Source organism: Tursiops truncatus, chromosome 1 (assembly GCF_011762595.2).
Source record: "Tursiops truncatus isolate mTurTru1 chromosome 1, mTurTru1.mat.Y, whole genome shotgun sequence".
Taxonomy (NCBI): Eukaryota; Metazoa; Chordata; class Mammalia; order Artiodactyla; family Delphinidae; genus Tursiops; species Tursiops truncatus.
The window spans coordinates 119,633,947-119,655,528 of record NC_047034.1 but is presented as its reverse complement, the minus strand read 5'-3'; the positions used below and the strand labels follow the sequence as shown (position 1 = coordinate 119,655,528).

At 36.3% G+C, this 21,582-nt stretch overlaps 1 protein-coding gene across 1 annotated transcript in view; it reads left to right on the top strand.

Annotated features, from left to right (window-relative positions):
- TNNI3K (TNNI3 interacting kinase) overlaps window positions 1-21,582 on the top strand; it is a 296,461-nt gene that overhangs the window by 28,401 nt on the left and 246,478 nt on the right. Inside the window, exon 8 of the mRNA XM_019919967.2 lies at window positions 889-986. Coding sequence (XP_019775526.1) covers window positions 889-986 — 98 coding nt within the window. The remainder of the gene's footprint in view (window positions 1-888; window positions 987-21,582) is intronic.

The following is a 21,582-nucleotide window of genomic DNA, read 5'->3' as shown; positions in this document are numbered from 1 at the left end:
TTGCGCTCCTACCTTGAATCAAATTTGCTTGGGGGAAAAAAAAAGTATGTTTCAGTATCGGGCATGGCAGTCATGGATAAGGTTAAATTGAGAAGCACTTAAAGCATTTCCCAAAATATCATCAAGCAGTTGCTTCACAGTCTGTAGTAAGATATGTGGAAGGTAATAAATGCCAAAGATAAAATCCCGAAGTGAAGACTGATCAAAGTGAAGACTAAGAGTTTAATTCCGCTCATATCTTGTTATGTTTGGTTCATTAATATATCCCAAGCACCTAGGATGGTGCCTGGCTTATAGTAGGTACTCAGTAAACTTACTGAATTAGTGAATGAATAGTTTTCTGTTAATCCAAACTAGTGTCCTTTGAACTCAGTTTTTAAAAGAACACTAATATATAGTATTGATACTAAACATATCCCTTAACCACTCCTCCCAAACAGACCCTACTTAACAGATCTTCTTCCCAAATTTAAACACGCCTTCCCAACCTTAGGCATTTTCTCCAGATTTCTCTGATCTAAATAATCTCCATTGCTAATGATGTTCTGATGAATCCTGCACAGCTAGATTTCTATCTAAGCTTTTTCACAAATAGTTTACTAGGGTGAATTTTTTCATGTTTTTATGGTTTAAAACATGATGAGGAGAGCACCAAATAAAAAATGTAACACAAATGCATTAAAATATACAGCACTGATACAAAGTTTTATAAATGTAGAAATGTTCACTACTAAGGCTGTCAATTAACGGAAAACTTTACAAATGGCCTCCAGAACAGCAGTCTGACATTTTCATACATCAGTGTGATATTTATCATTAAGTTAAAGAGAGATTTTTAAGTCACTTAGTCTATCCCCACAATTTAACTTTTTTCATTTTTTCTCTAAGGCAACAAGTCACATATTAGAACCCTTATGTTAAAAGGTCTCCGCCCATCTCGACTGACAAGAAATGGATTTACAGCCTTGCATTTGGCAGTTTACAAGGTACAAAAGTTTTGTATTAGAACCAAAGATGATGTGTATCTGTAGGCTTTTTTTTTTTTTGCAAATTAGTGATCATGGAAAATATGCAGAGTGACCACAGAATTACATTACTGGATAAACTTCTAGCTAACTCTTTGTTGAGCAGATATCATCAAAACACATTCTTTTTTTATTGCTTTCTGTGTTTATCTCATTTAATTTTCACAAGAACCCTGAGAATGAATACTATTATTATCTCCAGGGTTACATGGATAGCTAGTGGTTAGCCAGAATTTAAGACTTGGCAATCTGGTTCTCTTGCCAGAGCTCCTTACAAGGAGACCAAGCTGCCTCTGTGCAGAAGATGAGGCTGCATTTGAGGATGAAAGAAGCACATTGAAGCTGCATTTTTCTGCATGTTTTCCTTAATAAAAATATACCTCTAGGGTTCTCTTTATCATCTTTCTTTTATTTCTCCTACTTTTGCTTCAGTTGTTTTTTTCCTTACATTAATCCTTGGTTCCAACATAATCTCAGTACCTGATCATAAAGTAAATATAGAAGTGGATTGGAAAGGCTGGGATACTTAGTGTTGGGACAGATCCTTGAGATTGTCATAAATATGAATTTATGTAACATATAAATTAAATATAAATGTTCATTTTCTGATTGTAGTAAGTTTCAACTTACTCTGTACTTATTATGAGCTAAATATCACTCTAGGTTTTATATACATTATTTCTTCTGTCATTAAAATAACTTGGTGAGTTTCATATTAGTCCTTATTTTACTGAAAAGAAAACTGAAGATTAAAGTTGGTTATCCAGTAAATGTTAGGATAATGATTAGAATCAAGTACAGTTGAGTCTTACTGTTATATTGCAAAATATTTTGTTCTTTCTCAATGTCATGTGAGTCTGTGACAGGATTTTATTTCAGTTTTGTATGTGCAGGTGTGGTGGTGGCAGAGGCGGGGGCTGGGGACAGCCCTTTGCTTGTATCTGGATCACTTTCACTTTGCAACCCTCCCCCAACCTTTAGAGAGTTTATCACTGTGGGGGAAGAGAGCCATATTTTCCCATGATTCACATTCACATATTCCTGTGATTCACCATGCAAATGCTCTAATGCTCATCCTTTTTCCGGCCCCATCAATGCCTAGTCAATTTGTCCGATTCCTTCTGGGAAAAAGTGTCAGTAAGTGCTAAATTGTCTTTAATACCTACTAATCATCCTACAAAACTTGAATGGAGACTGAGTTCAGGGTGTAGGAAATAGAGTCTGACACCGGCCTTTTTGCTGAATGGCAGGAGGTTAAAGTAGAAGAGCTTCAAGGAATAGGAAGCTGGTGGTGGATAGTCAAGGTGGTATTGTGAAACCATGAATTCTGAATTTGACTGTCTGGGATATTCTCTCTGTATTAGTTCATTTTCCCAAGATTTAGCATGACACAGCCACACAAATGGGTTCTGAATGATCTAAGACTACAATCTTAAGAAAATATAGTTCTTCCACCTCTGTTTATCAAACCTAAATTTCCATTTTTAGAGTTCTCTTTGCTCTAGTTATTCTGTTTTCTTATATTTTACAGAAGGATATATGGACTATAACTTTTTTATAACAAATTTAAACAAATTTAGAATCTTAGGACACAAGGTAGGCAAAGATTCTTAAGAGGCCATAACAGAATGCATGATTACTTATTTCTTAACAAAGATAAAAACAAATTAACTTTACCATTCCACTTTAAACATAGAAACAATATAAAGTAGCCATTCATACTACTATTGTATTAAATATAGTTCTAATTATACCTTCCCTGGACGACTGCAGTAGGCATCTGATTCATTTTGGGCTGTGATTCTCTTCCCCCATATATTTTAATTCTTATTTTAGTTTTTTTTTTTTTTTTTTTTCCTGTACGCTTTTTTTTTTTTTTTTTTTTTTTTCTGTACGCGGGTCTCTCACTGTTGTGGCCTCTCCCGCTGCGGAGTACAGGCTCCGGACACACAGGCTCAGCGGCCATAGCTCACGGGCCCAGCCGCTCCGCGGCATGTGGGATCTTCCCAGACCGGCGCACGAACCCGTATCCCCTGCATCGGCAGGCGGACTCTCAACCACTGTGCCACCAGGGAAGCCCAGTATTATTTTAAACAAAATAATTTCCAGACTATTACAAGAAACTCCTATATGCACTTTATCCAGATTTATTAATTGTTTATATTTTGTCCCATCTCCATCATCACTCTATTTTTTTTCAGAATCATTTGAAAGTAAAGACAACATTCCCTATAGCTACTAAATACTTTTATCTTTATTTCCTAAGAAAAAGGAAATTAACTTACATATTCACAGTACAATTATCAAAATCAGAAAATGTGACATTGATACTATGTTCTTTATCTAATCTATACCCAAAATGCAAATGTGGTCAGTTATCCCAATACTGTCATTTATAGCTGTTTATTTTTTTGTTGTTTAGCATTCAATCCAGAGTCATATATTTTTAGTTTTCTTGTCTCTGTAGTCTCCTTTAAACTGAAGGAGTTTCTCTGCCTTTCCTTGCCTTTCTTGATCTTAGTATTTTTGATGCATACAGAACAATTATTTTTATACAGTTCTTTGGATTTTTAGAAATATTGCAATTGAACTTTATTGTTAATACTCACAAAATGAATAATGTGATTTTCAAATCGTTTTATTGGCCACATTCAATTACACACCCCCGAATGCTGGGCCTGCCTCAGACCTGAGTATTTTTCACAAATGAGGGCATCTCTGCTTTCTAGCAACATCTTGACTTTTTTTTTTTTCTTCGGTACGCGGGCCTCTCACTGTTGTGGCCTCTCCCGTTGCAGAGCACAGGCTCCGGACGGGCAGGCTTAGCGGCCATGGCTCACGGGCCCAGCCGCTCCGCGGCATGTGGGATCTTCCCAGACCGGGGCACGAATCCATGTCCCCTGCATCGACAGGCGGACTCTCAACCACTGCGCCACCAGGGAAGCCCTGGTTGGGTTTTTTTAAGGGGTCAAATTTATTGAGGTATAATTTATACACAATAAAATTCACAATTTTAAGTGTACAAGTTGATGACTTTTGAAAATATATATATTCATGTACCATCATTGCTATCATGATATAACACTTTTCTATCATACACAAAAGTTCCCTCATACCTTTATGCAATCAATTCCCTCCTCCATGTCACCTGACCTCTGGAAACCACTGATGTCTGTTCTATCCCTATAGTTTTCCCCTTTCTAGAATTTTATATGAATGCAATCTATTCAGTTTGTTTTCTTTTATATTCTCCCACTTATCATAATGCTGTTGTTGTGTGTTTAGTAATTCATTTCTTTTATTGGAAAGTTGTATTCCCTTATAAGGATATACCACAGTTTATTTAACTATCCATCTGTTGAAGGATTTGTTGATGGTTGTCTTTACATCTTGACTATTATAAATAAATTTACTATTAACGTTCTTGTACAAATCTTTGTTTGAACTATGTTTTTATTTCTCTTGGGCAATATCTAGGAGTGAAATTGCTGGGTCATATCATAAGTGCATTTTTAATTTTAATAAGAAAATGCCGAACTCCTTACCAAACTAGCTACATCATTTTCCATCCCATCAGTAATGTATTAGAATTGTAGTTGTTCCACATCTTTGCCAACACTTCATATGGTCAGTATATTTTATCTTAGCCATTCTATTAGGTGTGTATTCGTATCTCATTATGAATATATTGAATTGCCCCAGTGACTAATGAAATTGAATAGATTTTCATTTGCTTGTCACCAAATTTTTTTTGGTATAGTGTCTGTTGAACACTTTTTCCCATTTTTAAATTTGCTTTATTGTTTTCTTGAATTGTAACAGACTTTTATATATTCTGGATACAGATTCTTTGTTGGATATATTTTTTGCAAAAAATTTCTCCCATTCTAGGCTTGCCTTTTCATTTTCTTAACAATGTCATTTAAAGAGAAAAAACTACTATGCATTATTTTTTAACTGATGACTCTAGTGATTACACTATGGATCCTTAACATATCACAGGTATTTTTGTTAATATTGGCCTACTTCACTTTAAATGTAAGACCCTTCCAATGATATAGTTCCACTCAATCTTTATTCTTTATACTATTGTTACCGTATACCTTACATCTATACATGTATAATCTCCAATACGTTGTTAGAATTTTTCTGTTAAGCATTAATATCTTTTAAAGAAAGTAAGAGAAGAGAAAATATCTTTGGTTTTCAGCAGATTGGTTATAATAATCCTATGTATGATTTCCTGTGTACAATGCTTTTTGAACATTGAGTTTCTTAAATCTGTAAATTCGTTTTCATCAAATTCAGAAATTTTGACCATTATTTTTTCAAATATGTATGTTAGATTGTTTGATAATCTTCCAAATATTACCAAGTCTCTGTTCATTCTTTTCAATCCCCTTTCTGTTTTCAAAATTTGATTATTTCTGTTTATTTGAATTCAGTTTCAACACCATTTCTCTGCCATCTTCCATCTGATTCTAATCTACTAAGAGTTATTCATTTCAGATGTATTTTTCAGTTCCAGAATTTCCACTTACTGTTAAAATATAATTTCTTCTCTGCTATGATTACTCATCTGTTCATTTATTTTTCCATATTTTCATTTAAATTCTTGAACCTATCATTAGTGACTACTTTAAGTGCCTTATCTGTTGTTTCTAACATCTGGATTACCTTAGTGTTTGTTCTATTGAATGCTTTTCCTTTTGACTACATGTTACATTTTCTGGTTTCTTTACTTATCAATTTTTATTGCATGTTAGACATTATATATTATTTGTTACAGGAAATCTTCATTATGTCATCTTCCCTTAAAGGTGTTGAATTTTTTTTCTCAGGCAGAAGGCTAGGGCAATCATGGAGTATTGTGGGGACTTACTTTGTATCTTTCCCTTCTCCCAAGATCACAGTTCTTTCTTCATGTTCTTCATTGCCTGAGAATAGTTGTGTCATATATTTTGTTCCACTTTATAGATTTCAGTTGTCAGTAGGGAAAATCCATACAAGTTATCCTGTCATGATCCCATATATTTTTAGATTGCTTCTAAAGTGATCTGCATAAGATACAAATCTACAATGTCAATGTTCATTTAAAACTTTCTATGGTCACCCATTGCCTGTCTAATAAAATTCAAACTCCTAAATTAGATATTCAAGATCCCTTAGTTCACAGTTTTGCTGAATTTACTTTCCAGACTCTTTTTGTGCAGGCTCTGAACTTCCAAACCTAATGGTTTTCAAATTTAATGTGCATGAGAATCATATGGTAACTACAGGCTTAAAATGAATATTTCCCTCTCCATCTCACACCAATCTAATTTGGTACATCTAGGATAGGCTGAGAATATAAATTTTTTATCAAAGAGTCAAGGCAGTTTTGATGCAAGCAGTCTAAGGCTACATGTTGAGAATCACAGTTCAAGTCTTGCAACTCAAATTGTGGCCAGAGAATCAGCTGCATCTGCCTCAAATGAGAGATTTTTAGGAATGAAGAATCTCACTCCCTATTCAACCAGAATTTGCTTTTTTTTTTTTAATCCCAGAAAGCAGGTTTGCAGGCTAAAGTTTGAAAAGCACTGTTCTAGATTACTGCATTCTTTAGATTAAGCACTTTCATACTTCAGTGTTTTTATTCTTGTTATTTCTTCTGCTTAAATACTTTTTAATTTATTTTCCTGATAGGAAAGTATTATTTATTTAAAACCAAGGTAAACTGAGTCTTCTTGAGCTTTCTTGAACTCTCAGATTTTACTGTACTATCTTTTGGGTTTCAGTTACACATTCACATTCTTTTTTATTACAGCACTTGTAATTATTTGTTTATTTCTATATTTCACATGTTGGACTGTGAAATTCGAATTTGGTAGTGAGTCTTTTTCTTTCTGATTCCTCAGTGTATAGGACCTGTAAAAGATCCTTGATAAATACTCTTGAGAAATTAATGAGTACCCAAACATTAGTACAAATAATGCTTGATATTTATTGATATAATAATGTACCTTAATAAATACTGTTAGCTTAAAAGCTACACTATTCATGTTCATATCTCAGTTCTAAGACTTAATAGTGTTCATCTTCAGGCAAGTTACTCTCTCCCACTGTCTCTCTGAAATGGAGCAAATAGAATTACCTATTTCATTGGGTGGTTTACAGTTTTAAAAAGGACAAATCATATGCAGTATGACATGCAGCAAAATACTAACACATAGTAAATACTTAATAAAAGCTAATTATTATTGTTGAACTTCTATTTCAATAAGCATTTAATAGAGACCTAATGTGTCAGCTATTTTACACAGAAAAATAAAAAGAAAAGGACCATGTCCTCTGTATTATTGCATACTGAAGAGATGAGAATACCTAATAATAGATATCAAAGAAATGAAGTCTATACTTAGATCAATGGACTCCAAACATTTTTTATCATATGCCATATAAAATTAGCACCTCAAAATGTATATAATTGTTCATAAATTATAATCGTGAATAAAAATCACCAGTAAATAGCTCAAGGCAAAGTAAACTCTTTGGCAGACAGTGTTAAAATTTGTGGACATAAATTCATACTTCAAATATCATTTTTGATAATATCAAAATATTTTGACAAATTTATATTCAAAGATAATTAGACTGCCATTAATTTTACCTAGAAATTTAGCTTATACAAAGCTCAGGTAAGTAGAATGAAAAACGCAGCTCTGCCATTTTCCTTTTCTTCTTCTTACATTAATAATATGTATTTGATCTATAGTTTCATCACAGGAATTTTCTGAAGATAATATGCCATTTTTTTAAGGATCAATTCAGTTAAAATAAGATATTAAAATCTATAAATCCACCGAATTTGGCTCACATAGCTATAATGAATCCTCATATACTAAATGCTAAAACTCATATATTAAATGCAGGCAACTCTCATCTTCTCTCTATTTGGAATTCCAAGTATTGATTTCTTATACTTTGAGTACTGTATGTAACACATGACAAACTGATATATGAACTGAGACCACTAGTGTAAATTTTCATGTTAAATATTGGTAAAATTTTATTATCTTTATATATAAATAAACATAAGCAGAATTTCTAGTATTTTCTTCTTGCACTTTAATGAATATTTCCTTACAAGACTCCTGTCATATTTGCATTCCACTTTGGGGCATACTTCTTTAGATGGTATCTAAATTGTACTCCTAAAATGAAACACAAGACTTTGGGGAAAAAATTGAGATTTATATAGTTTCAAAGATTTTAAATAAGAATGTTAATGAGGCTTCCCTGGTGGCACAGTGGTTGAGAGTCCGCCTGCCGATGCAGCGGACACGGGTTTGTGCCCCGGTCCGGGAAGATCCCACATGCCGCAGAGCGGCTAGACCCATGAGCCATGACCTCTGAGCCTGTGCGTCCGGAGCCTGTGCTCCACAATGGGAGAGGCCACAACAGTGAGAGGTCCGTGTACCTCACAAAAAAAAAAAGGAATGTTAATGAACAAAAGTTTATTAGATCATCTAATTTAACCTCACATATACAGACAAACCACTTGATGAAATTTCTTTGTGAATAAAAAGTAGCATTTTGATTAGTCAGATTCTTTTTAGCATTTCACAGGATAAAAGCAGATATTGAATGATCAGTTATTCCATCCTGTAGATGTCTAGCAAGATCTCATTCCAGTCATTTAGAAGAATTATTTTATATATTTATTACAAAGGGGAAGGACAAGGAAGGAGGGAAAAATTTAATTCAAGCCTATTTCTGTCTGGGTCACTAGACCTAGGTTCTTATTGCTACACAGCCATGCCTATCAGAAAACTCTGTTTTCTAGTCCTGGTGATTCATAGCCTGGAAACCACTGTATCTTTTGTCCATATATATATTTTTTTCCATAGCATATGTGTTTGATTGCAAAGTTGAGAGATTTTTTTTAAACTGTCCTAAATCCAGGACCCAAAGCACTTTTGCATACTTAACTTCCAGTTAAATTGCTACTTTTTAACACTGACTTGATCCATACTTTAAGGAACTAGGGAACATTTATACCCACAAATTAGAGCAATCTTTAAGATGGATTTCTTTTTATACTCACATTTCTTCTTAGTAACCAAATACTTCATAATCTCTTTCTAAATGAACATGTTCTCAATGAAAAGATAGTGGGATTATAACTAAAGATGTTAACATATCCTTCAGTTCTTATTTTGGACAGCACTATTTCTTGAAGAGGATTCCCTGACCCCATCCCCCCAGGGCTGGATTACATACCATGTACCCTTAGCACCTTATCGCACTGTAAATAATGCTATATTTCACTTTCTGGTTACTTCTCTTCACCTTCCTCTAGATTAGGGGTCACAATCTCTCATGCTTTCAGGAATGAGGCAGTTAACATAAATAAATGAAGGTGTTAGATAATATAACAAAGTTAAATGGGAACTAATAGACTCAATGTTTTTGAGATACAAAAAGCAGTGGACACTATAGCAAGTTAGAGAATTTATGCCCTATGTGAAGGGAGCAGTCAATATTCAGGTCCAGTTAATCGTTGCCATATAGGAATGTAAGCCCAGTATTGTCCCAAATTTCAGAAAATCAGAAATTATATCAAGTTTCCTGATACTTGTTTGTTGGCCATTAATTCACAAATTTTAGTTTTAAATACATGTACACATATACAGTACAAACCATGTACATCATTTCCCATTGAGGCCTGTTTGTAACCTCTGATAGGAATTATGAGCACTGCTAAGGCAAGGACTGGATCTAAATTGCTTATTATCTTATTTGAGCACTTACAACAATTCCTCGTATATATTCATCAATATATGTGTTACATAAATAAATGAATAAAGTTATAATTCTGTGGTGACTGGGAAAAAGGAAAGTACTTCAAAGGAGGAAGAATTATGTTGACATTGAACAAAATAGTGTCCTATTTTGGTCATTAGAATTGGAAATTAGGAAATTGTCAGATATCTCTGTAAGGGATATTTTAGTGAATTTGTGGGAGTAGAAAGTATGAAAATGGATTGAAAATAAATGGTGTTAGGAAAAAGGAGGCAATGAATATTGATTGCTCCTTCAAAAGGCAATATTGGGCAGTGTCTTGATAAGTGGTGGGATCTTGGAAAGATTTCTACGATAGTGTTTTTGAATCTTTTTTTAAGGTCTTGACTCTTTGGATAAACATAAAAATTCACAGTCTGTTAAAATTTTTTTAATTAAAGAATAAAATATAAGTGAAAGCAAATTAAAGAAATTATAATATTCAATTTGCTTTTTCAAACAGCATGTATTTGCATTCTCCCAAACTTCCAGAGATTCTGATTAGCTCCTCCCTGTTAAATCATATCTATATTATTGAAAGAGAAGACAAACATACTCAAAGGCCAATTGGAAGCAGCCCACAGGAAGAAAGTGATTATGGGAAACTGGAAAAGGGTCAGCAGAGGTGATGAGAAAAAAAAAAAATAGGGCAAAAGCAAATTTGGAGATATTACCCTAGTAAGAGTACATGTACTCAAATCTAAGAGTGTGTTCCTTCTCTTTTTTCTTTCTTTTTTTCAAAATTTCAAGCAAAGTCAAGTATTTCCACCACACTGAAGTCTTTAATCATTGATATCTTTTGTGAAGATAAATTCAGAATTATTTCAACAAGAGGCATGTAGGTGTGAGCAGTTATTTTTACACTGATTAATGGATCCTTTCATTGGCAATGTCTATGACACATGAAGCAGCTTTAGTCCATTAAATTTTTATACCTGGAACTAAATATATTTCATACTGAAGCCCTGCATAGTTCTTTGTCCTAGAAGAAACCTTAATGTTCTTTGAAGACTACAAAACTGCTTATATTACTTTTATCTTTACAAATACAAACAGGCTATAACAGTTGCTATGTTGGGTTAATTAGGTTTATGAAGAAAAAACTGCTTAGGTAGGCACATTATTAACATATTTATTTATATGTCTTATTTTCACACTCAGAAACGCTGTCTTCTTTCCAAAGCAAGTTTGGTTCTGCCTTGCAGCTTGATGGGACACTTCAGGGAGCATTAATATATCAGAGTTGGATAGGATATTACAGAAAACAATTTAGTCCAATTCAGCAATATGTCCAATCCCAGAAATACTGGGAAACGTCCAGTATAGGTAAATCTATAGAAACAGAAAGTAGATTAGTCATTGCCTACAGCTGAGGAGGATTGAGATGCCGTAGCTAAAGGTACACCGTTCCTTTCAGGGTTGATGAAAATGGGGGGGCTTCCCTGGTGGCACAGTGGTTGAGAGTCCGCCTGCTGATGCAGGGGACATGGGTTCGTGCCCCGGTCTGGGAAGATCCCACATGCTGCGGAGTGGCTGGGCCCGTAAGCCATGGCCGCTGAGCCTGCGCTGAATATACTAAAAACCAGTGAATCGTACATTTTAAAGGGGGTAATTGTGTCTGTGTGTTATATCTCAATAAAGCTGTTACCAAAAAAAAACAAAAAGGAGAGAAATTGACGTATTACATGATTTTTTATTTTTTGTAATTTTTTAACATCCTTATTGGAGTATAATTGCTTTACAATGGTGTGTTAGTTTCTGCTTTATAACAAAGTGAATCAGCTATACATATACATATATCCCCGTATCTGAAGTGGGTCTCTTGGAAACAGCATATATAAGGGTCTTGTTTTTGTATCCATTCAGCCAGTCTATGTCGTTTGGTTGGAGCATTTAATTCATTTACATTTAAGGTGGTTATCGATAAGTATGTGCATATTGCCATTTTCTAAATTGTTTTGGGTTTGTTATTGTAGGTCTTTTCCTTCTCTTGTGTTTCCTGCATAGAGAAGTTCCTTTAGCATTTGTTGTAAAGCCGGTTTGGTGGTGCTGAATTCTCTTAACTTTTGCTTGTCTGTAAAGTTATTGATTTCTCTGTCAAATCTGAATGAGATTCTTGCTGGGTAGAGTAATCTTGGTTGTAGGTTTTTCCCTTTCATCACTTTAAATATGTCCCTTCTGGCTTGCAGAGTTTCTGCTGAAAGATCAGCTGTTAACCTTATGGGGATTCCCTTGTATGTTATTTGTTGTTTTTCCCTTGCTGCTTTTAATATTTTTTCTTTGTATTTACTTTTTGATAGCTTGATTAATATGTGTCTTGGCATGTTTCTCCTTGGGTTTATCCTGTATGGGACTCTCTGTGCTTCCTGGACTTGACTGACTATGTTTTTCCCATATTAGGGAAGTTTTCAACTATAATGTCTTCAAATATTTTCTCAGTCCCTTTCTTTATCTCTTCTTCTTCTGGGACCCCTATAATTCAAATGTTGGTGCATTTAATGTTGTCCCAGATGTCTCTGAGACTGTCCTCAATTCTTTTCATTCTTTTTTCTTTATTCTTCTCTGCAGTAGTTATTTCCACTATTTAATCTTCCAGGTCACTTATCTGTTCTTCTGCCTCAGTTATTCTGCTACTGATTCCTTCTAGAGAATTTTTAATTTCATTTATTGTACTGTTAATCATTGTTTGTTTGCTCTTTAGTTCTTCTAAGTCCTTGTTAAATGTTTCTTGTATTTTCTCCATTCTATTTCCAAGATTTTGGATCATCTTTACTGTCATTACTCTAAATTCTTTTTCAGGTAGATTGCCTATTTCCTCTTCATTTGTTTTGTCTAGTGGGTTTTTGCCTTGCTCCTTCATCTGCTGTGTGTTTCTGTGTCTTCTCATTTTGCTAAACTTACTGTGTTTGGGGTCTCCTTTTCACACGCTGCAGGTTTGTAGTTCCCATTGTTTTTGGTGTCTGCCCCCAGTCACTAAGGATGGTTCAGTGGGTTGTGTAGGCTTCCTGGTGGAGGGGACTGGTGCCTGTGTTCTGGTGCATGAGGCTGGATCTTGTCTTTCTGGTGGGCAGGACTGCGTCCGGTGGTATGTTTTGGGGTGTCTGTTACCTTATTATGATTTTAAGCAGCCTCTCTGCTAAGGGGTGTGGTGGTGTTCCTGTGTTGCTAGTTGTTTGGTGTAGGGGGTCTAGCACTGTAGCTTGCTGGTCATTGAGTGGAGCTGGGTCTTAGCGTTGAGATGGAGATCACTGGGAGAACTTTCGCTGTCTGATATTATGTGGACCCGGGAGGTCTCTGGTGGATGAATGTCCTGAACTTGGCTCTCCCACCTCAGAGGCACAGGTCTCACACCCGGCCGGAGCACCAGGACCCTGTCAGCCGCACGGCTTAGAAGAAAAGGGATAATAAAAGAAAGAAAGAAAAAATAAATAAAATAAAATAAAGTTATTAAAATAAAAAATTAAAATATTTTAAAAATAAAAGAAATTTGAAAAGTAATAAAAAGAAAAAGAGAGCAACCAACCAAAAAACAAATCCACCAATGATAACAAGCGCTCAAAAACTATACTTAAAAAAAAAAAAAAACAACCAAAAACACAGACAGACAGAACCCTAGGACAAATGGTAAAAGCAAAGCTATACAGACAAAATCACACAAAGTCCATCGCTTCAATTTTGGGATGATTCGTTGTCTGTTCAGGTATTCCACAGATGCAGGGTACATCATGTTAATTGTGGGATTTAATCCGCTGCTCCTGAGGCTGCTGGGAGAGATTTCCCTTTCTCTTCTTTGTTCGCACAGCTCTCGGGGTTCAGCTTTGGATTTGGCCCCACCTCTGCATGTAGGTTGCCTGAGGGCATCTGTTCTTCGCTCAGACAGGACGGGGTTAAAGGAGCAGCTGATTCGGGGGCTCTGTCTCACTCAGGCCGGGGGGAGGGAGGGGTACGGAATGTGGGGCGAGCCTGCGGCAGCAGAGGCCAACCTGACATTGCAACAGCCTGAGGTGCGCCGAGCGTTCTCCCGGGAAAGTTGTCCCTGCATCACGGGACCCTGGCAGTGGTGGGCTGCACAGGCTCCCGGGAGGGGAGGTGTGGATAGTGACCTGTGCTCGCACACAGGCTTCTTGGTGGCAGCAGCAGCAGCCTTAGCATCTCAGGCCCGTCTCTGGGGTCTGCGTTGATAGCCAATGCTCCATCCGTCTCTGGAGCTTGGTTATGTGGTGCTATGAATCCCCTCTCCTCGTACACCCCAAAACAAAGAGGCAAGAAAAAATCTATTGCTTATTTGGCAGTTCCAGACTTTCTCCTGGGCACACTCCGGCTAGCTGTGATGCACGAGCCCCCTGCAGGCTGTGTTCACGCAGCCAACCCCAGCCCTCTCCCTGCGATCCGACTAAAGCCCTAGCCTCAGCTCCCGGCCCCTAGCCACCCCGGCAGGTGTGCAGACAAGCCTCTCGGGCTGGTGAGTGCTGGTTGGCACCGATCCTCTGTGTGGGAATCTCTCCACTTTGCCCTCAGCACCCCTGTTGCTGCGCTGTCCTCCATGGCTCCGAAGGTTTACCCCCGCCACCCACAGTCTCCGCCCGCAAAGGGGTTTCCTAGTGTGTGGAAACCTTTCCTTCTTCACGGCTCCCTCCCACTGGTGCAGGTCCCATCCCTATTCTTTTGTTTCTGTTTTTTCTTTTTTCTTTTTCCCTACCCAGGTACGTGGGGAGTTTCTTGCCTTTTGGGAGGCCTGAGGTCTTCTGCCAGTGTTCAGTAGGTGTTCTGCAGGAGTTGTTCTACATGTAGATGTATTTCTGATGTATTTGTGGGGAGGAAGGTGATCACGTCTTACTCCACCATCTTGAAGGTCCCCCGCATTGCATGATTAAACATCTTAGAGTCAGAGTGGACTGAGACATAAGGTGAATATTCTCATTGAATTAGGTCAGTCTTGGGGACAATACATTTAATATAAATGTATAAATTTGTAAGGATATGGGGTTTACTAACATTTCCACATGCTTTATTCCATTTTGTCCTCATTGCAGTTACATAAGATGGATTAGATCCAGCAGGTATTAGATCCCTTTTCTGTGAAGAGCACATGGTCAGGGCTTGCACATGAAAGGCAAACATTTTGGAGTAGAAGGGTGGTTGGGGGTGGAAGGTAACATATCATTCAGAAAAGCATAGGATTCAGTCAGAAGACCTAAGTTCAAATTCCAGGTCAGTTTTGATTTAAATGCACATTAAAAGAAAACATTTTATCATATGGTATGCCTGTTTAGTTCTTGAATAGCAAACTCTGAAAGGGATTTAGGAGTGCAAGAGATTTATGTGGAAGTGACACCTGTGAAAGGAAAAGGAAGGAAGGAAGAAATGTTGGTCAGCAGGAGCTGTCAGACCACAGGGCAGACTTGCTAAAATCTCTGCCAGCCCAGTGGGAGCTCCAGAGCACACATTGCCGTTTAGAGGGGTGTCACATTGAGTGGAAATGGCTGGGTCTTTTTACCACCACCTTTCTCAGTCACTGACTGGGGGCCACCATGAAAAAATCGTAATCTCAGCTCTAATGCTGCAGTGAATCCTGAATGAGCTAGCTGAGGGAAGCTGCCAGCTAACCACCCTCCTGGCACACTTTCTTGAAGGGAGATCTGAGTGGTGCATCTCTACATCTTCCAAACATGGGGAGATTCTCATGATTTTATAGTAAATGAAAAAGGGAGATTACCTACCTCTATGTGTAGTATGAACTCAATTGTGTACATAGTAATTGATGATAAAAATTGTTTCAAACATTGTGATAAATGCTTACATGATTTGATTTAATCCTCACAACTCTATGAGATTTATACTATTATGAACTTCATTTTACAGAAAATAAAAAGAACCCACAGCTCAAGAGGTTAAGAAATGACTTCCAAATGTAGGAAGTGGCCATCAGTATGCAAATACAGGTTTGCTTTGCTGTGCTAATCTGTGCTCTATGTAGTTTTATGAAGGTACATAGCTAGGAAAAAGAATGAAAGAAAATAAACACACACATAAATGATAATAGTGATTAATGGTAGGACTGCAGGTTATTAAATTTTTATTTATTCCTTTATTTTCTATATTTTCTTCTATGAGATATTTTGATTATCTGTTGAGGCAAAACCAACTACCCCAAACTTAGTCCTATAATACAACAATCATTTTATTATTCTCATGGATTCTCATTTCAGAAATTCAGACAAGACATAGTGGGGATGGCTTGATTCTGCTCTACTGTATTTAGGGCCTTAGCTGAGAAGACATGAATGACTGGGAGTTACTCCATCAGCTGGGGAATTAGAATCCTCTGGAGGCTTCACATGTCTGGTGCCTGGGCTGGGGTGACTATAAGGCTGGTCTTAGATGGGTCATTTGATTGGAGAATCTTTATGTGCTATGTACCTTTTCCATATGGCCTAAGCTTCCTTACAGCATGGTTTCCTCAAGTTAGTCAAACTTCTTACATGGTAGCTCGGAGCTTCAAGAGCAAGTTTTCCAGAAAACAAGGAGGAAGCTATGTGACTTTCTATGGCCTAGCCTTGGAAGAAACATAGCTCACTTCTGCCATAGTCTTTTTTTATTTTTTAATAGATTTATTATATTTATTTATTTATTGGCTGTGTTGGGTCTTTGCTGCTGCACGCAGGCTTTCTCTCGTTGCAGTGAGTGGGGGCTACTCTTCATTGCAGTGCGTGGGCTTCTCATTGTGGTGGCTTCTCTTGTTGCGGAGCACGGGCTGTAGGCGCACAGGCTCAGTAGTTGTGACTCACGGGCTCTAGAGCGCAGGCTCAGTAGTTGTGGTTCATGGGCTTAGTTGCTCCGCGGCATGTGGGATCTTCCCAGACCAGGGCTTAAACCCATGTCCCCTGCATTGGCAGGTGGATTCTTAACCACTGTGCCACCAGGGAAGCCCTGCCATACTCTTTTGGTCACAATCCACCCAGGTGCAAGGAGATGGGTCATAGATTTCACATCTAAATCATAAGATTGTAAATGAATGCTTGCTATATTTTAAAACTTCCAGAGGGCATATTTCCATAAACAGAAGAAAGTAAAATTTAGACATTAAATAGTCCCAGTTTAATTTTTATTCTGGAATAGAATTGGCAAAAACATACGTGTGTGTGTGTGTGTGTGTGTGTGTGTGTGTGTTTAATTTATGTAATTTGGTAGTAGAGAATCTGAGCTCTCTGACACTAATAGCTACTTTTCCTGGATTTATCTATAGTAACAATTACAGAGTTAACAAGAAGCAAGAGAGTAGATTCTGTATTAGAGTTTTATGCGTAGGACAAAGTTGGAGTCGATACCAGTACAAAAAATTTTCATCCATTTACATAAATCTTCAGAGGTCTATTGTACCCCCAATTCTATTTTTCAAGGAGATAGTTGGACTGATTTTTTTGTCCAAGCTTCACCTTTCCACATAAGGATTTTCCTTTGTTTAAAAATAATAAGTATTGTACATGTGAATGCATTACAGAGGCTTATTTACCCCCACAGTTTAGAATGCTTCTGTGTGGCCCACTGAATAATAATAATGTAAATTTGGCTAGAGAGGGAAAAACCTAAGGGAAAACCTGTCAGTTCCCCAGAATAATATTCCTAATGCAAGTCTTAAGAGTCTTTCTTTTAAAAAACTTGCCCTCAGATACTTTAGTATATTGCAGAGTACAAGTAATAAGCGAGATCAGCTTTATAATATTTAAAATTTGCCTGATGTTTTTATTTTCTATCAATTTCCTTTCCAGGAGATGTGCACCAGATTGCTGAATTTTAAAATTATTCCATCAGGAAACAATATTTCTGTAGAGTAGGGGAGAAATATTTGAGACTTGTCAGTTAAATACAACAAAATACAATAAAATGGTATCCTCTCAACTGTTTCCTTGAGCTTGGCACCAAAGAAAGACCAGTGAAAGCACTATGGAAAGTCAAAAGTGAAGTATGGACTTTGGAATCATACAGACCTGAGTTTGTATCTAGCTCCAGCACTTACAAACTACTTAAGGCTCTGCAAGTACTTTAAATTCTTGAAACTGACTGTCATCAACTATAAAATAGGGTTTGTAATATTTTTCTCATAGGTAAATTGTGAAGTTGGAAAGAGATGATTTTACTTGGTACTTAACCCATAGTAAATAATTTATAAGTAGCAGTGATTGTTTTGTTACATTTTAGCATAGCTTGGTAAAATTAGAGTTCTATTTTTATAGTACTTAATAAATATTAAGATATATTTAGATCAATCAGAGGTCAGCTTGAGAAATCCAACAAAGATAGGAAAGGGTAATTTATTACTTTTAACTTTTGTCCACACTATTTGCCTATTCTGAAGGAATCACAACACGCTTTCTCTTAAAATCCACAAATTCCAGCTAAATAAAATACAAAGACAGTTGAGGAAAAGATGAACGTGTGTTTACAAGAATCTGCCTGATAGATAAATATTTCATATGCTCCATGATTTTCATATAATTTATTTTAATTTAGCCTAATATGGTACTTGTCATAAGGTAGATGTTCATTAATAAATATTAGTTGAATTAAAGAATATCCATCTTTTTAATGATTTGTATGAGTTCTTCATATATTAAATATACAAACCACTTGTCAGTTTTATATGTTGTGTATATTTCTCCAATTTGTCATTTATCTTATAATATTGTGTTTTTCTAATACTTTTATTTGCTCATACTTCCCTCTATTAAAAAAATGATTTTATGCTTAAAAATACCATCTTCACCTCCCTGCATTTAAATGCCTGTCCATCGGCAAGGAAAAATGTTTTAAGGTGATGGCTTTCCCGTTTATCTAGACTATTCATGTCTTTAGCCCTCCCCATTCAAAATTAAAGGTTATTGGTGAGGTGGGAGTGAATTTCTGTGAATTGTTTTTTTTTTTTTTGGAGGAGGCAGAACTAGTAGACGTTTCTTAATTTCCAGTACTGGTTCAGAGCTTTTTTATGTTTTATTCTTTTGATTATTTCCATGAGTAACTAGTGAAGCAGAAGTGAAGTGTGGGGAGGAAGTAAAACGAAAGGAGAAAGAGGAGCTAGACGATGGAGTCAAGTCTATATCTTTTTTGGAACCTATACTGAGTCTGAGACGTCCATGTCTAATGGTAATGAATTTACTTAGTATTGTTTTGCCAGGTACCATTTAAGTGCTTCAGTGTATATGCATTATCAAATCAATTGTGGATATACAGTTTATATATGCATCAAATCAGGTGGATACAGTTGTTGTCCCCTTTTTTTATAACCAAGGAAATTAGTGTAAATGTATTATGTAACTTGCCTTAGATTACATAGTCATTAGCAGAGCTGGTATTCTAACTAGGGACGCTAATTCTAGTACCCACAATCTTAACCCTGCATCGTAAGTATACCAAATTTAACATGTGAAAAACAAAACATTTTATTTCTGCCTCAGAAACTACCTTTTCCTGTTCTTCCCTATCTCTGTGTCATGTCATTCTACTGCTATTTATTGCTCTTGGAAAAAATTTGAATACCCAATACAGTGGCCTGCAAAGTCCTACAAGATCAGATATCTTTGACCTTATCTTGCACAATACTTTTTCCTTCTTTTATTTCTTAACCTTATACTCAACACTGGCCTTAAACACACTAAGCTTACTTCCATCTTAGGACTGTTGCACTAGCTATTCCCTGTCATTTAATGGCCATCCTCGAAATTGTGACTTAGATTTCCCCTTTTTGGAATTTACCATTTATCTCAAAGTTTACCTCCTCAGTGAAGCTTTCCCTGACTACTCAATTTAAAGTAGTCATTTTATCATTTGCCTCTTTCCTCTTATAGCCATTGGTACTTTATGACACTGTATATAATATTTTTTTGTTTATTTTCTCTGTCTCCTCTCACATATATACACAGTAAAAATATAAGCTCCATGAAAGCAGGGATTTAACTATCTCTCTCACCTCAGTGTTCCCACTGCTCAAACATTGTTTCAACACATATGTTGTGAGCATATTTATATATTCAAGAAGTTTTTGTTGAGTGTATGAAAGGTTTATTGAAAAAGAGAATGATGTGGTCAAAACTGTGTGTAAGAAAATTTATCTGCTAATAGTGTAGATGATGGACTGCAATGAAAAAAGGCTTAGTCAAGGAGACCATTCAGGAGGCTATGTAGGGTGATGTTGGAAATAAGGAGAAGAAATGTGAGAGGTACTAGTGAGTCAAAACCAGCAGAATTCTGAAACTGATTGAGTTGAAGTGACTCAAGGTCAGTTGGAATAAGAAAGTGCCATTAATGTGAATAAGGAATGCTAGGAGATGATAGGTCACACTTGGGAAATTATGAATGGTATTCACAAGAGCGCTTTTGAATTTTTAATTTGAGATGCCATTGGTAGGCAGGATATATGGAATTTAGACTTAACAGAGAAGTCAGGACCAAAAATGAAGTTATCAGATTGTATAAGAATTACCAAAGGTGGCAATTAGAATGAGAAAATAGCTTAGGGCTAAGTTCCTAAATCAGTCAATTTTTGGAGACAGAAAGGATATAGATAAAATTAGCTTACCTCAGTGGAAAAAATGCTGGTTTTTTTTTGTCTGTTTGTTTGGTTTTTTTAGAATGGAGAAAACGTTAAGTCTGTAAACTGAGTAGAGGGAGGCAATGGAAGAGTAAAGGAAGATGAAATCTTTAACTTTCTTGCTAGAGCAGGTGTAGAGTGGAAGATTTGGAAACTATAACATTAATTTTTTTATATGAAGTTCTTTGCTAAAGTTTTTCAATTTTTATAACTTCTCAACCTTCACTTATGTGTGACAGCATTAAGAAATCAAACTTCATTTTTTAATGGAAGGATTTTCTTTTTTTTTTTTTTTTTTTTGCGGTACGCGGGCCTCTCACTGTTGTGGCCTCTCCCGTTGCGGAGCACAGGCTCCGGACGCGCAGGCTTAGTGGCCATGGCTTACGGGCCCAGCCGCTCCGCGGCATGTGGGATCTTCCCAGACCAGGGCACGAACCCGTGTCCCCTGCATCGGCAGGCGGACTCTCAACCACTGCGCCACCAGGGAAGCCCTGGAAGGATTTTCTTAACTGACAGTATTTGAAATTTTATGTATATGCATAAATGCAATGCCTATCCCATGAAGACTTGATTTTCTTGCCACTGGGTGTGTTTGAGATATTGATGGGCCAAGTATTATAGAAGTTGTGGTTTGAATTCTCACTTTGAGGGAGAGAGTTAAACATGAAGAGCTTTCTTTGCATTCCCTTCCAGATCTGGAGTTTTGTGAATATGTGGCCCTCCACATTACTCTTTTGAGTGTTCTGACTTATAAAATGAGGTTTATAGTAGTTATTTTTCATAGGATTGCTTAGAGAAATATTTAATTCATTTTTTATCAACAACTATTTTTGAAGTCTCCATGTGCCAGGTTTAAATAAGTTAATGGGTATGAAAGTTTAATTACATAATAAAAATTCAATGAATGTTAATTTCTATTAATATTATTAAAAAGCACCATGTCTCTCCAAAGATAGAAATACAGTGCAAATAATAGTGTGAAGAAAGGAAGGATTATTTTGGTCATGCATAAAGTGTTCTAATTTAAATGCTCAAGCAATGTTTCAAACATTTTCACTGAGCGAAAACATTTTAATGAGTCAAGTTAAGAAAGACACTACTGATTAATTACATATAGAGCCCATGACACTATGTCGTTAATTATGTATA